The sequence below is a fragment of the Heptranchias perlo genome, chromosome 1, assembly GCF_035084215.1.
Source record: "Heptranchias perlo isolate sHepPer1 chromosome 1, sHepPer1.hap1, whole genome shotgun sequence".
In the NCBI taxonomy this organism is placed as follows: Eukaryota; Metazoa; Chordata; class Chondrichthyes; order Hexanchiformes; family Hexanchidae; genus Heptranchias; species Heptranchias perlo.
Window position 1 is genome coordinate 118,808,490 of NC_090325.1, and position 16,774 is coordinate 118,825,263.

General features: G+C 43.4%; 1 protein-coding gene across 4 annotated transcripts in view; it reads left to right on the forward strand.

Annotated features, from left to right (window-relative positions):
* Window positions 1-16,774, forward strand: part of rasgef1ba (RasGEF domain family, member 1Ba) — a 230,758-nt gene that overhangs the window by 204,240 nt on the left and 9,744 nt on the right. For all 4 annotated transcript variants that reach the window (XR_010963882.1, XM_067990601.1, XM_067990580.1 and 1 more), the window contains exons 10-12: window positions 152-247; window positions 5,997-6,092; window positions 15,449-15,572. Coding sequence is in view for 3 of the 4 variants with exons in the window: in XM_067990601.1 (XP_067846702.1) it covers window positions 152-247; window positions 5,997-6,092; window positions 15,449-15,572 (316 nt within the window). In the remaining variant the exon portion in view is untranslated. The remainder of the gene's footprint in view (window positions 1-151; window positions 248-5,996; window positions 6,093-15,448; window positions 15,573-16,774) is intronic.

A 16,774-nucleotide genomic window follows, 5' to 3' on the forward strand; every position in this document is an offset into this window, starting at 1 on the left:
TCAAATAAATTTTATAAGAGGGTTATTAGTAAGAACAATGATCATTTTACTTTCAGGTTGATCAATTAGAATCCACTTTGTAAATATTAATTCTGATATACAAATTTTTCATTCTTTAAAAAATCACTGAATGCACGTTTTTAATCCTCAGCATCAAATGGATCCTTCTAGTAATTTCTACAACTACAGGACGGCTTTGCGAGGAGCAGCCCAGAGATCAGTGACAGCGCATAGTAACAGGGAAAAGGTAAGACAGATACACATAATAAAAAGGTTATTACATGTAATTGTAGTGTTGGGTCTTGCGGCTTCTGATAAGCCTCAACACTAAAAGAGTTTAAAAAAAGAACAGGCTTCTTAAATGTATTATTTATCTGGGATCTTTACAATTGGACATTAGTGGCGGATGAACGAAAAAGCTGTCTAGAGTAATCATATTCAGCTCAAAGTGTCTTGCTTCTTAAATCATTTATTTATTAGGAACATATAGCAGCAGATACTGGGTACTTTTTATTCTCTCTGACCTGTCCCATTTTTTAATCTGAATGTCTGATTGTATACTTTCTTCTTGCAGCTCAGCATTCTTGCAATCGTTTGTTTAAACTGATGCATTATTCTGTCTGCAAAAAATACAGGCCCTGTTTCTTCCATGTCTTGCAAGGTGTCTGCAACAAATAAAATCATCACTGGAGTACAATTGGAGAAATAGTTTATCATTTTTTCCAAGTCTCAAAATAGTCAAAGGCTGTGAATTTCCTTGGTGCTGCTCCCGTTTTCCGTGGCACTTCCGGTAAAGTAACAGCGGTGGGGTGGTCAGCAGCTCCGAGGATATTCCCGACCAAAATTATTTTTATGCAATTGAGATGCAAATTGTATGGTCAAGGTCTTATCCCATTCATACTAATGGTTTCTATTTTAATTCTGGTTTCTCTGTCAAATTCAGTTTAAAGATAAAGTATGATTAGAATCAACGGGCACTGTCTCTGTATGTGTAGCTTTTCATTTTCAAATATTTTCTCACAAGGCAGTCGAATTTTACTGTGTTTAGACTCATTTTGAATGGGCTCATGTGATATGTTTTCAAGCTTGCAAATGAGTTGAGCTGATAAACTTGCCACCCCATCCCATACAATTGCCTGCATTGTGGGCAGTGCGATTATTTCTGATGCTCTGTGCACACTGAATAAAACATTGACTCCAGTACTTATATTACTGAACACTGAAGAGTATTTCAGACAATGCATTCCCCAATCTTTCAGATGACCTATCAGATCTTAACTTTCTGTATGAGCTGTCTGTTTGTGAATTCGGTTGCCATGACAATAGGTTCTGGACTGGAACAAGTGTGTTCATATGCCAAACAGCTGGGAAGATGGCGACTCGGGCCCTTCGGCAAAATAGAGTGGAATGCAATAGTTTAGGATGATTTGCATACACCTGGACTTGAAGAAAACAAGTCAGATTACACCTCTGTGAAGCCTTGCAATGTTTTTCTACATTAAAGGCGCTAGAAAGACAAGTTGTTGTAGTTGTAGTACCAATGAAACCAGCTATTCACAAAGCTTTTGTTCATCTATGGAGAAAATTCTACTTCCAGATCATCACATTTTAACAGATCAGCAAAAACTCTGCAATTTGAAATCAATGGAAAAGAAAATCAGAGAGAGTGTAAAACGGGTGGCCAAGGCGCTATCTTTGCTCTACCACCAATACGAATTTCACCCTCTAAAAATACAATAGTGTATAAATTAAGTTTTACCTATTGTCGTTTTTTTCTCTGCCAATTGTGTCCCTTCGTTCCCCTCCTGAATATGTTGACTCCTTACTGAGTTATGTTTTCACTGGCGCTCGCCACTCTCCAGTACTTTGACAAAGTGGCTATTATTCAAATGTGAGCCATGACAATAAGTTTTGGAAGCCTATTCAACCTTAGAAGGCACCACATCTGAATCCATTCTTGTTCTTACCTGTTGTCTATGCACACTTCCAGTAGGGTTGCTGAAGAGCAATCAGAAGTGGACATAATGGTTGATTTTCCCCTCCATAACCCAAGAGTATTGAAGCCAATCATAGGGAGATAATGCATAAGGGAGATGAAATAACTCAGCACAGACTGCGGGTGGAATCTGGGGCTTTCTGGCATCTCAGCTGTTTGCCAAATAAATCACTGAGCTACTGGGGAGTCAGTTAACTGTTTATATTTATAAATGCAGCGATGACAGTAGAAACCCACAGCTGCCATCAATTGCAATCTTGTAATGTAAAAGCAACTTAGGAATCTGCAGTCAGGCTTCCTCTGAAGTAGCTTAGATTTTGATAGTTGTATTCCAATGTAGGCCGGTAAGATACTTCACATTTTTTATTTGTAACTTCTGTTAATTTACTTTAGTGTTTTGAAGTCAGAATGGTTTTGCTGTTGCTTGCAGGAGCCCTGGTCAACAATGATATGCTAAGCTATATATTTTGCAAGATAATTGCCAAACAACTCAGCTTGAGCTTGATTGCTGGTATTGCTTGTCAGACTTCTAAACAAACTCTCGCAGGGTATAAAGATAATGAGCTAGATTTTGCTGTAGGAGTGAATCTAACAGCGTTTGCTAGACTTGCCCTTGCACGTTTAGGTTTTTAAATTTTTTGCGTGGCAAGTTGCTGAAAGTGCGAGCTGGTAATGTCGCAGTGAGGGAAACAGGGCATCTGGGACCTGAGTGAACAGGGCAAGCAACTGTATATCTCCTTAACCAATCAGATTAAAGAATTGTGAAATGAACAGCACAAGGACTGAGAAGGAAGTGTAAATTAGAGTGGGTGAATTCAATGTCAAATCAGATATAGAAAGAGAAATAAAGGGGTCGATTTTAGGATGGCCGAGTGGGTGCGTTCATGGTGGGGGGGTCCAAAAATTCGGGATTCCCGGGGCGGGTCCAGAGCCCGGCTCCAACTCGCCCACTTCCGGGTTCCCCAGTGACGTGCTGACATGCGCGCGCAGCCCCCGCGTGCGGGACTCCAACCGGCAATTAAAGCCGGTGGGATCCCAATTATTTTGATACTCTAGGTCGTTAGCAGACCTGATTGGGAGGATATTTTAAGAGGGGTGGGATTTTCATCGAAACAGAGCGTGTTTCCCGTACTGGGGGAAATACTCCCAGTTGAAATAGATGTGTTGCAGCCACCAGCCTGTGGGAGCTGAAAGGTCCATTTGACAGGTTGGAGGCCACTCTGTCACTTCGGACAAAGTTTGCCTCCACCACCCTCCTCCTAACACAAAAATTCACCAACTTGCAACCTCAATCCCGGTGTCCAGACACATTTACCTACCTTGCGAACCCCCTCAAACGTACATCTTCCAGATGGGGGCCGCCATAACTGCAGTCATGACCTCAGAGGATGAACAGCCTCGCCGGCCACGCCATCCACCTCTGACACATGGAGCTCCACAACACAGTGCTGTGACACATCCACCTGCACAGCAGGAGGGAGGGCAACCAGAGAGACATATGCGTTGCAGAAGGCACTACCCTCACCACAGGGTCTACAGACCGAGGTTCAGCTTCCTGGACCTCTATGAGGAGCATTGCACACGGAGGCTCAGAGTCACTCGACATGTAGTCGTGGACATCTGCAGCCTCCTTGATACTGAGCTGCTCCCAGCTGGCCCGAGCACCATCTTCTTACCTGTCGCTGTCAAAGTCACCACTGCCCTCAACAACTTCTCCTCCGCATCCTTCCAGGGTGCCACCGGGGACATGGCTGGCGTCTCTCAGTCGTCTGTACAAAAGAGCCCTGCAAATACACCTACGCCCACTCTGCAGTGACACAATGGGTGGCATCAGGTGTGGGTCTTCATGGTGATCCTCAGGAAAGGGAATTATTGCACAAACCAGACAATGTTTGCAAAGATGTGGCAGTAGCGGTGATAACAAATTTTAATGTGCTTTGCAAAGCAAAGAAAACAAAATCAAAAACATGACATTCTGTCATACACCCTTGTGCACCCCCTTTGTGCTCACAAAACCTTAGCCTTACGTTTACCGGAACCCCTACGTGGTGCTACCCCTGTGGCTTCAGCAGAGGTAGTGGCAGGTTGCTCTTGTCCATGCCCTGACCGATGAGATGCTTTGCGCGGACGCCCTCTGGGTTTCGGTGCCCGTGAGGGCCCCTCCAAAGACTGCCCCACCTGCACCTGTGCAGGGGCAGGCTCGGCCACCTGGAGAGGAGGCAGCACTGCGGGTACTGGTTGGGAGGGGGGCAATGGGTCAGACGTGGAAGCGCTTTGAGTGGCGTCTCCACTTCCATGTCCCCTATTGCCCTCTCCTGGGCCTTCTGGCATCTTTTCTCCTATCAAGGCAAAACACAGAGAGGCGTGATTGAGTGATGGTTGCCTAGTGACCCGTTGCATGCATTGGTGTGGGTGGGGGTGACCATGAGGCAGATGCATGGGAGGGTGCGTTTGAGACATAGCCATGAGATTGTATGAGGATTGGGTTGCGTGGTAGTGTTCAAATGGGAACTGGGGCGGTGAGTAAGTGCAGGCAAGGTGAGGATGATAGTTGAGTGGATGTGAGGAGTGATGCGAGAGCCTTGTGGTGGCAGTGCAGAAGAAGTTGTGTGGTGGTGGAGGTGATGTGGAAGACAGAGTGTGGGAGAATGCGTAAGTATACTCACTTTGGCTGACCTGGTTAGGTCATTAAAGCGCTCTCTGCACTGGACCCAGGTTCGGCACACATTGCTGCTGCTGGTGACCTCCTCTGCAATCTCGAGCCAAACCTTCATGGTGGCAGAGGGAGGCCACCTCCTCCCATGAGATGGGAAAAAAATTTCCCTCCTACTCCTCACCCCATTGAGTAGCACCTGGAGCGAGGAGTCAGAGAACCTTGGAGCAGCCTTGCCTCTGGCTTGCTCCATGCTCCTAAAATGGTTCTTTGCTGCAGGAGGAGCATTGGAGGACTGCCCCTTTAAATAGGGCTCCTCCTGCTGACAGCCTGTGATGCGGGTGTGCAGTGCATCCACTCCGCAGGTCTGGAATGGGAAACCCGGAAGCACACGTAAGTACCTTCAATTAGGTTGTGATCGCGTGCAAAGCATCCCGAATTCACTGGGCGCGTTACCCACGCCCAAAGTGAGGGAAAGAAAGCTTGGATTAAGAGAGAGAAAAAAGGGACAGAAAGGAAAAGTAAAAAAAACATTTTTAATTTTAAATTTGACATTTTTAAAATCCCCAACAACAATTAAAACCTGAAGAAATGAGACTGCACACTTGTAATAATTAATTTTCAGTGCCAGAAAGGTTGATTGGCAGTAATTAACAGTTATCACTTCATTAAAAGGGTACTTAGACTGGAATGGACAAGACTTAACTTTCTGTGGCTAGTTTAGTTCGTATCTACTGCGCAAATACAGCAACTTCATGCAGTTCAATGCATTTCAATGGTGAGGCACACAGTGAGATGTCCTTTATGCGAAGCTAATGGCGGAGTGATGCAACTCGGACAGCAACTTTTGGATTTTTGAGTTTAGCCGCACATCAGCCGCTCACCTAAAGTTGCTGTAGCATTTGTGCATAAATAATGGTGAGCGCCATTAGCCTCATCGTTATTTTGACATGAAAATCTGGGCCATTAAGGGAATGTAATGCAAAAACATTGAAGCCTTAAAAATCTATGGCCTTGGAATTAGGCTACGTGAATATTAAGGTACAGGTATGTAACACATGCGAAATTCCTTATCTGAGAATTTAGTGAAGGTGTTAACCCATTTAAAATAAGCAGCATAATGCCTCCATTAATGTGGCAGGCAAAGAAATTTCATACAAATGTGTTAAGCGCTCTTCAGCTAATATTCACGTAGTGTTAGAACAACACATTATTAGCCATTCACTTTGTGACCTGCTGCATCTTCAGTCCAAAAACATACTCCTGTAAGGTTCATCAATATGTAATCTTTAACTGCAGCTTATAACCAGTTTTTAATTAAAGGTGTATATTTGTATTTTTTGACAGATTGTAATTCCTTTCTGCAGTCTATTGATCAAGGATATTTACTTTTTAAACGAGGGTTGTGCCAATCGTTTGTTGAATGGACATGTCAATTTTGAGGTGAGTAAATCTGATGTTATTTTCTCCATTTTTAAAGAAATACTGCTGAAAAGAGGTAAGAGGCAAAACATTGTAAAAAGTAGAAAAGTTCAAACTTTCTGAAGGAAGAAATAGTTTAATATTAAGAAATCACATAATTCAGCTACTATATAACAATGTTAGCATTATGAAGACTATTTTTCAATCCATCCAGCTGCCTTGATGTGAATCCTGATCTTTCCCCTCTCCAATCTGTCTCTCTTTTTCATTGATCACTTTTTGTATTTACCACAATTACTCTGTAACTCTCTGTTTCCTTAGCTCTCTCTGAGATGTATTGTGTCCATTTGTTTCCCACCTGATCTCTTACTTTAATCTTTGGTCCTCTGCTACTGTCTGCTGCATTGCTGATATTGGTGTGTGCGTGTTGTATCTCTTTCTGTCTTCATTCCTGCATTTGTTTGTCTAGCATTATTTCTGTCTTTGTGAAATCTTCTGCTGATCTAATTCTTTCTTTAATGTATCTTTCCCCGGATCTTTTAGCCGCATGTGTGGCTTTCTCTCTTTTGACATCTTTTTATCTGTCTTGTCTCCCCTCTGTTTGCTCCTACTGAACCTCTCCTCTTCTGTCTCTGGTGATCTGTTCCCTATCTGTGTCTCTTTGGCCACATCTCTCTCCTTGTCTCTGATTATTTTGGCAGGTCTGCTGACGAAGATCCTTTTTTCTTCAGCTGAACTGAAATGTTGGGAATGGGAGCACTGGAATCAGTTAAATGCCGCCTGTTGCCTTCCATTTCCCTACAGCCTGCTAATCCCGTGCATTCATAGGATCAGGAGTAGGCCATTCAGCCCCTCAAGCCTGTTCTGCCCTTCAATTAGATCATGGCTGATGTGTATCTTAACTCCATCTACCCGCCTTGGTTCCGTAACCCTTAATACCATTGCCTAACAAAAACCTATCAATCTCAGTTTTGAAATTTTCAATTGACCTATCCTCAACAACTTTTTGGGTGAGAGAGTTCCAGATTTCCACTACCCTTTGCATGAAGAAGTGCTTTCTGACATCATCCCTGAATGGCCTAGCTTTAATTTTAAGGTTAGGCCTCCTTGTTCGGGACTCTTCCGTCAGAGGAAATAATTTCTCTCTATCTACCCTATCAAATCCTTTAATCATCTTAAACACTTCAATCAGATCACCCCTTAATCTTCTATATTCAAGGGAATGCAAGCCTAGTTTATGCAACCCATCCTCATAACTTAATCCTTTTAGCCCCGGTATCATTCTGGTAAATCTGCGTTGCACCCCCTCCAAGGCGAATATATCCTTCCTGAGATGCAGTGCCCTGAACTGAATGCAGAACTCCAGATGGAGTCTAACCAGAGCTCTGTACAGCTGCAACATAACTTCCAACCCTTTGATGCACCTTGAGCCTCACTTGAAATATCAGCTCATCGTCGGCAATGAGAGTGCCTCAATGAATTTTGTAGGTTGACACCACTATTAGGAATTATATTAAGAAAAAGAGGGTGGTCAAGAGCAATGTGGGCCCCATTAAAAACTGATAATGGTGATATTGTAGATGAAAATAAGGAAATAGTGGACATGTTAAATAATTACTTTGCGTCAGTATTTACAGTAGAGGAAGAGGATAACATGCCGATCTCTCCAAGGAAACTAATTTTGAATCAGGGACAGGGACTCACCATAATTAACGTAAGCAAATTAACAGTAATGAAGAAAATAATGGCACTAAAGAGTGACAAATCCCCAGGACCAGATCACAGGGCTTTAAAGGAAGTAGGTGAGAATATTGCAGATGCCCTAACTATAATCTTACAAAGTTCTCTCGATTCAGGAACCCTTCCTTTAGTTTGGAAAATTGTATATATCACTTTGCTATTTAAGAAAGGTGAGAGGGGGAAACTAGGGAATTATAGATCAGTTAGCCTAACATCTGTTGTTGGGAAATTACTAGGGTCCGATATTAGGAGGGAGGCGGGTTGGCAGCGGGGGGTCGACTGGGTGCGTGGGTGACGCACCCAGTGAAATCGGTGGGTTCCCCACACGATCGCAAGTAAATTGAAGCCACTTACCTTGGCTTCTGGGTTTCCCGCTGGAAAGCTGCGCTGCGGGCGGACTGCGCACCCGCATCATAGGCTGTCAGCTGGAGGAGCCCTATTTAAAGGGGCAGTCCTCCACTGACTGATGCTGCAGAAAATAGGCAAAATTACAGCATGGAGCAGCCCTGGGGGAAGGCTGCTCCCAGGTTTCATGATGCCTCACTCCAGGTCTTACTGGATGGGGTGAGGAGGAGGAGGAGGAGGAGGAGGAGGAGGGAGATATTCCAACCGGTGGACGGGAGGAAGTGGCCTGCCTCTGCCACCACGAAGGCCTGGCTCGAGATGGCAGAGGAGGTCACCAGCACCGCCAACATATCATGCACCTGCATACAGTGCAGGAGGCGCTTCAGTGACCTAACCAGGTCAGCTGAAGTGAGTACTTTTACTCATTCCCCTACACTCCGTCTGCCACATCACCGCCCCCACCTCACATCTCCTTCTGCACTGCCAACACTACTCTATCACATCACTCCTCACACCCACTGAACCCTCATCCTCATCTTACCTGCACTTCCTCACCTCCACAGTACTCATCCCACCACTACCACTCAACCCAATCCTCATACAATCTCACGACTCTATCTCATACTCACCCTCTCATGCATCTCTTTCACGGTCAGCCTCACCCAACCTGCCACTACATGTGCTGCAGCCACAGGGCATGCATCATGTATGTGTAGTACGAAGCGTAAGGCAAACGTGTCGTGAGCATGAAGGGGATGCACAAGGGTGTTTGAGGGTTTGTCATGGTTTTTACTTATATTTGATTTCTGATCAACTCACATTACATATTATATTGTCACCGCTACTGCCACGTCTTGGCCATTCTTGACCGGTTTGTGCAATAATGCCCTTTCATGAGGTTCTCCATGAACACCCTTGATACCACCCATTGGGTCACCCTACAGTGGGTGTATTTGTAGTTGCACGACTACTTTGTGCAGGTGCCTGTTGTGCAGCACTGTGTTGTGTAGCTCCACGTGGCAGAGGTGGACGGCGTGCCTGGCGAGGCTGGTGATGTTGGTCGTCCTCCAATGGAGTGATGAATGCAGCTGTGGAACCCGCCCACCAATACTGACGGCGTGAGTGTGAGGGGGTCCACAAAGTAGGTAAATGTGTTTGGACAGCAGAGTTTAGGTTATGATTTAATAATTTGGAGTGTGGAGACAACGGTGTGGCAGGCAAAACTTTATCTGAGGTGACAGAGTGCCCTGCAGCAATGAATGAGGTATTCCCTCCAACTGTTAAGGAATCCTCTGCATCTCCCAATAGCTGCTGACTGAAACACGTCTGCAACAACAGGGAGTGTTTCCCACAGCATGGGAAACACACTGAGGTGAGTCCAAAATCACATCCCTGCTAAAATCTCTTACCAATGAGGTCTGTCAATGACCTCAAGTACCTCCCTAACTATCTAAACTGCCTTCCCTCCGGCTTTAATTGCCGGTGGGAGTCCCGCATGCGGGGGCTGCACGGCACCGATTCGTGTCATTGGGGAACCCGGAAGTGGGCGGGTTGGAGCTGGGCTCTGGACCCGCTCTGGGATTCCCCAATTTTAGGAACCCCCCACCACAAACGCACCCGCTCGGCCATCCTAAAATTGATCCCTATTAGAGTCTATAATTAAGGGTTGAGTGACTGGACACCTTGAAAATTTTCAGCTGATCAGAGAGAGCCAGCATGGATTTGTAAAGGGTAGCTCATGCCTGAAAAACCTGATTGAATTTTTGGAAGAGGTGACTAAAGTAGTGGACAGGGGAATGTTTATGGATGTTGTTTATACGGACTTCCAGAAGGCATTCGATAAAGTCCCACATAAGAGACTATTAGCTAAAGTTGGAGCTCATGGAATTGAGGACAAATTATTGACCTGATTAGGAAATTGGCTGAGTGGCAGGGGACAGAGAGTAGGGATAATGGGCAGGTACTCAAATTGGCAGGATGTGACTAGTGGTGTCCTACATGGATCTGTGTTGGTGCATCAACTATTCACTTATTTATTAATGATTTAGATGATGGGATAGAAAGTCACATATCCAAGTTTGCCAACAACACAAAGATAGGCAGTATTGTAAGCAGTGTAGATGGAAGCATAAAATTACAGGGAGATATTAATAGATTAAGTGAATGGGCAAAACTGTGGCAAATGGATTTCAATGTAGGAAAGTGTGAGGTCATCCACTTTGGACATAAAAGGAAAGATCAGAGTACTTTCTAAATGGTGAAAAACCGAACAGTGGAGGTCCAAAGAGACTTAGTGGTCCATAGATTATTAAAATGTCATGGACAAGTACAGAAAATAATCAAAAAGGCTAGTGGAATGCTGGCCTTTATATCTATAGGATTAGAATACAAGGGGGTAGAAGTTATGCTACAGTTATACAAAGCACTGGTTAGACCACACCTGGGGTACTGTGTTCAGTTCTGGGCACCGCACCTTAGGAAGGATGTATTGGCCTTGGAGGGAGCGCAGCGTAGATTTACTAGAATGATACCTGGACTCCAAGGATTAAAATACGAGGAGAGATTATATAAACTAGGGTTGTAATCCCTGGAATTTAGAAGATTAGGGAGCGATTTGATCAAAGTTTTCAAGATATTAAGGGGAACTGATAGGATAGAAAGAAACTTTTTGCTGGTTGGGGAGTCTAGGACTAGGGGACATAACCTAAAATTTAGAGCCAGAACTTTCAGGAGTGAAGATAGGAAACACGTTTCCACGCAAAGGGCGGTAAAAGTTTGGAACTCTCTTCCTCAAACGGCAGTTGATGCTAGCTCAATTGTTAATTTTAAATCTGAGATTGATAGATTTTTGTTAACTATAGGTATTAAGGGATATGGGGCTGAGGTGGGTGTATGGAATTAGGTCACAGATCATCCATGATCTCATTGAATGGTGGAACAGGCTCGAGGGGCTAATTGGCCTACTGCTGTTCCTATGTTCCTATGTTGCTGGGAGCAGGAATCCAAAAGGCAGGGGCAGGAAGAAAAACAACCTCAGAGGCGAATTTGAACAGTCCAAGGAATGAAAAGTTAATATTTCAAAATATGCAGCTAAAAAGGAGTCCACGGGAAGAGGGAGAAAGACAATAGAGGAATGAAAACTTGCAAGTTGTAAGATATTTTAAGACAGAGGAGCCTGAAAATGCAATGTTGAGGAGGGAGAGAAATGAGTGAACTCAAGGCCTAAAGTAGCAAAATGGGGGTGTTGGAGTTATAGGAAACCTATTAGGGGGCAAAAACCTGGACTGTTCCCACCCCAGTCCCACTTGTCATCTCCCATGAGGTCCAAAGTTGGACCTCCAGTGCCCCCTCTTACATAGAAATACATCAAAGTTACAATACAGAAATAAGCCATTTGGGCCAACCAGTGTTTGTGTCAACATTTACCCATCCTAAATGCGGAAAAATTAAACAGAAGCAAAACAGATAGAATTCAATGGCAGTAGGTGTGAGGTGATGCATTTTGGTAGACAAAAAACAACAGTAATTATACTCTGAATGGAAGTAGGTTTGGTGCTGTGGAAAAACGGAGGGATTTGGGGATACAGGTTCACAGAACTTTAAAGACAGGAACTCAAGTTGAAAAGGCTGTAAAAAAGCTAAGAGAATTCTAGGTTTTATCTCAAGAGGCATTGAACTTGAAAAGGCTTGAAAAGTTGTATCTTTTTTGTTAGAGGAACTCAGATTATGGGCAATATATTAGAAGTTTTTTAAATTATGAAGGCCTAGGGTAGATAGAAGCAGACTTTTTCCAATAGTTGAGGGGTCAAGAATGTGGGGCATAGATTAAAGGTAGGAGATTTAAAACAGAAAGTTCTTCACAAAGAGAGTTGTGAGGCTGTGGAATTCACTTTCAGGGTTAGTGGTTGAGGCCGAAACAATGTCAAAATTCAAGATTAAATTGGATAGTTGGATGAAGGAAAAGGGGTTGAAGGGATATAGAAATAGGATGGGTAAATGTTGACACAAACACTGGTTGGCCCAAATGGCTTATTTCTGTCTTGTAACTTCGATGTATTTCAACATAAGAGGGGGCACTGGAGGTCCAACTTTGGACCTCATGGGAGGTGACAATTGGGACTGGGGTGGGAACAGTCCAGAGGCCTAATCAGTGCTTGGAAAAACTTAGAGTGCCACACTAGAGCAATTAGAAGTTATCAGCAGCATTTTCAACATGGAATAAACACTGAAATCCCTTGTCCTGAACCTAAAAAGTAGTTAGAGAGAGCCCTAGAACTTTAACATTGAATCTCCCCAGAAGTGGCACTCGGGTGTTGTGGGCGGGGGGGGGAGCGTGGGGAGGCTAAAAAATGAAAAGTTGAATTCATTAAATATTTTAAAATGATATTAGAGAAGGTGCAAAACTTTAAGATGTGTTTAAATGAATATTTTAAAAGTAAAAGCAAGCCTGTACAATAGCACATACTGTGTGTGACATTATACATGGGTGAATCTGTGACATATGTGATACACTTAATATTGAAAACTCCACCTACAGGCATAACAGGTATTACAATGGGTTTTCCCATAGGAGTAAGGTTGACATGAGAGTTTTCAGTGAAATAGATGTGTCATCCACCACATTTAATATATAATAGGTGAAGGGTTATGATAAGATAAATAATGATACATCATTTCCACTGGTCAGTGAGATAGCAACAAAAAGGCAAAAATTTAAGCTAATCACTAAAAGAATTAAAGGGGAGGTTTAAGACACAAATTGCTAGCTCACAATTCCTCATTTGTTACAATTTTGGGTTGAGCCCTGTTTTATTAGACCTCTTTTAATTTGCAAATTTCACGCGGCTCCCAATAGGTACAAGTTAAAAGGAATTACTGTGGGGGTAATTTCAACCCCCCAGAACAAGTGGGGTTGGGGGTGGGTGGGAGGTTAAAATAACAGCATTTTGGAGCGGGACCGCATCCCAGCTCCAACACGCCCACTTCTGGGTTTAACCCAGGCAGATTTGTATGCTTGTGCTCAACAGACACCCGGAAGTCCCGCCCATACTTAAAACTGGCGGGCCGATACTTAAAGGGGCAGTGTAACTTATTGAAATAGTTGAGGTACTTTATATTTTGTGTATTACAAAAGTAAAATGAATTTAACCGTACCTGTTCGGGTTTCCCATCACTTCTGATTCACATCAGGTGAAAGCAGGTGTGAAGTGCTGGATCCATGAGGTGAGTGCCTTTATTGCACTGCTTGTGGGCCCAGAGGAGCAGGAGTGCTTCATCCAGGGCCAACCAGCTCACCTGGCCGACAGGACCTCGGCAATCATCCAAGCACCCCTTCTCCCAATGGTGGCCGCCCCCCCCCCCCACCACCACCTACCTCCAACTCTTCATCCGACCTCCGATCTCGTCTTTCAATCTCTCTTCAAGTGATCTCCGATCTCTGCCCGGCATCAGGCCCCCGATCTGTGTCCAGCATCAGCACCCCCCCCACACCTCCCCCCAGGCCCCCCCCCCCCCGATCTCTGCCCAGCATCAGCCTCCCCCGCCCCCCCGGATCTCTGCCCGGCATCAGGCCCCCGATCTGTGTCCAGCATCAGCCCACCCCCCCACACCTCCCCCCCCCCCCCCGGATCTCTGCCCGGCATCAGGCCCCCGATTTGTGTCCAACATCAGCACACCACCACCCCCCCCGCCCCGATCTCTGCCTGGCATCAGCCCCCGCACCCCGCCCCCCCCCAACTTCCTCCATGGCCCACAATCCCATCTTCCCTCTTCTCCGATCCCCAGCCTTCCTGTCCCACAGCCAGCTAGCCTGTAAATCAGGCTGGCTGCTGGGCGCAAAGCCCAGAAGTAAAATTTGTTGACCTAATTTCGGCCAACTTACCTTCCGGGTTTCGTACCCGAAAATCTGCCCCCACCATCCCCCCCCCATCCCCCCCCCCATCCCCCCCTTCCTGGCTCAAGGTCAAAATCATGCCCTGTGTGTCAACTTTGTTTTTGTGGGTGAGAGTCATTCCTTCTAAAATACACTTCTCATCTCTTTGTCTTCCTGCATAATGCACCATTGGGCGAGAAACATGTTGCCAATGCTGCTCCTGAACTGGCTGCTCAAAGGTGTGCAAGAGCCTCCAAGAAGATACTAGCTGTGATTTGTTCCTTTTTATCCTTGTGATCCACACTCCGTGGATCCTTACAGTATTGTGGCCGTGTTTGGCAACTCAGCACGTTCCACTCCCACGCAGTGCTGAGTGCGTGTGTTCCAAGGAGCTACACCACCATGCTACTCTTTAATTGCATTTTCTAATAAAAGGGTCCAAACAGTATTTCACGAGTAGGAATTGAACTTCTTAAAGAAATAATTTAAGGGTTGAAAGTATTATCAATGATACTATCATATAAATGCTTAACATGCTTGGATCAAATTCCTGCCTTCAGCATTTTAGCAAAGATTTTAAACTGGTTCAAAATAAATATGTTATTGCCTCCATTAAAATTGTGGAAAGAAGCATTTTAGTACAAGTGTGTTAAGAACTTATACAATAACATTGCCAACAATAGTTTCTACCCAGTAGTGTTTTGTTTGGTGTATATCATGAACAAAATTCTGTTCTGTTCATCCTGAGCTCATTAACAACTCTCTGGATGCAGTATGCAATATCTCAATGTACGACACAATAAGAATGCCAAAAATAAACAAAGTTGAGGGATTGGGTAATGCAGTGGGTTAACACACTGCCCTTTAAGCTCTGAGATCTATATTCAAAGGCAGCCTGAAGTTTTATTTTTACTAATCCCCCCTGTTTGCAAGAATGCCCCAAGCCACTGACAATGCCAGTTTTGGATTACAGATATAGGACGCATGAGACCAGCCTGGGTAATGACTCTCCAGCTAATCTGGCCTCCACTTTGCATCATGCTGTAGCAGCATTGCTGAGATTGGAAACACAGCAGAACAGAGAATTGAATCTGAATTCCACCATGTTGTGACATCATGCATTGGTTCTCTAATGCCCCAACCCACCACATTTCCTACAGGAAACACATTTTGCCTCACAGGTGTACGTGCTTGGAAATTACAATCTCCTTCTGTCAACCTGACATTTTTCAAATACTTAATTTGAATGTCCAGTTATATGTTACTTTTTCACAATCTCCTTTTAGTTGCTGCTTAGACGACTGGGACCTTCTTGGTCCAAGTGTATTAAGAAAACAATATATGTAATTTAATACCCTCTAAGATTATAGTCTGAACCATTATTTAAAACCATTTAATTTATTACTTCTGCTTCTTTTAGAAATTCTGGGAGCTGGCAAAGCAAGTCAGCGAGTTTATGACCTGGAAACAAGTAGAGTGCCCCTTCGAGCGTGATCGTAAAATCCTTCAGTATCTTCTCACAGCTCCCGTCTTCTCGGAAGATAGTAAGTCATTAGATACATTTGAAAATGAATTGTGCTATCAAAATTATGCAATGCATCCATTTTAATGAACGCACTGAAGCTAAAAGAACCTCCAGCAAACAATGATTCTTCAAGACATCAATTATAATTAATTTTCTGCAATGTCTAGTCCAATCGAAGAATTTTTTCTTGTAACAGGGTAAATTTATCTGCACACATTAATATTATAACTTGTAGTTTTTGATGTTAAATATAAATTGGATCTATGTATGAATTCACAGAGTATCTTTTTATAGTAGCAGCCTTTCAATAGATGAAAGATATAATTGTGGCATTGCACTCCTATTTACCTTATGTCAGAGTGTTAGCTTGCCATTTTAATAACAAGGTAGATTTTGAACAAATTTCATAAGCGACTTCCCCTTCCAGTAAACTTAAAACAGACCAACTGGGATTTCTCTGTGTCTGTTAACACTGCTGTGTCTCTCAGGAACTTAAAAACTCTATTGGAATGTTACCAGACTTGATAACAAACTTCCTTTCATTAGTTTGTGGCTTTCTTTTGAAAATAAGTGTGTGGTATCCATCAGTGCTTCTGTAAATGCAAGTCATCTGTTAACACTAATTTATCAGACTTGTCAAGGCACTTGTACTAAACTGCACATTTACTTATTTCTATAGTATGGTTGTGATAAAATGAAATGGCATATAATGACTTAAATGGATTATTGTACTTTCATCAAATTTGATCAAGTGTTTCTCAGCAGAGTTAGATAATGGATTTTTTTTAAGAATGGATGTGAATTGTTCATGCGTTGATCTTGAATTCTTAAAACAATAATGACTACTGAATAGTCTCTTCAATATAAACCAACTGAAAACTCCAGACTCAAAAGCATAGTTGCTTAATGCAGAAAACTTCCTTTTAGAATACTGATTAGTTGTATTCATTTTTACTTTTCTTTTAAATCACTAGATCTCCACACAAGTTTTGAACTTACCATCAGTTTCAGGCACAGGTCATTAACTGTATTGTCTGAGACACTGTTCAAGGCTATGATGTGAGGTTGATTGAAATCTAATTGTATTTTATCTGCACAGGAACAATGATTAAATCAAATCATTGTTAGTGTTTAAATTTCAGAGGAACATCTGTTATGTGTTTTTCCTCAAAAATATTTGGTCATGTTTTCACCAACTTGGTGAGTAGTTAATCTAGCTCA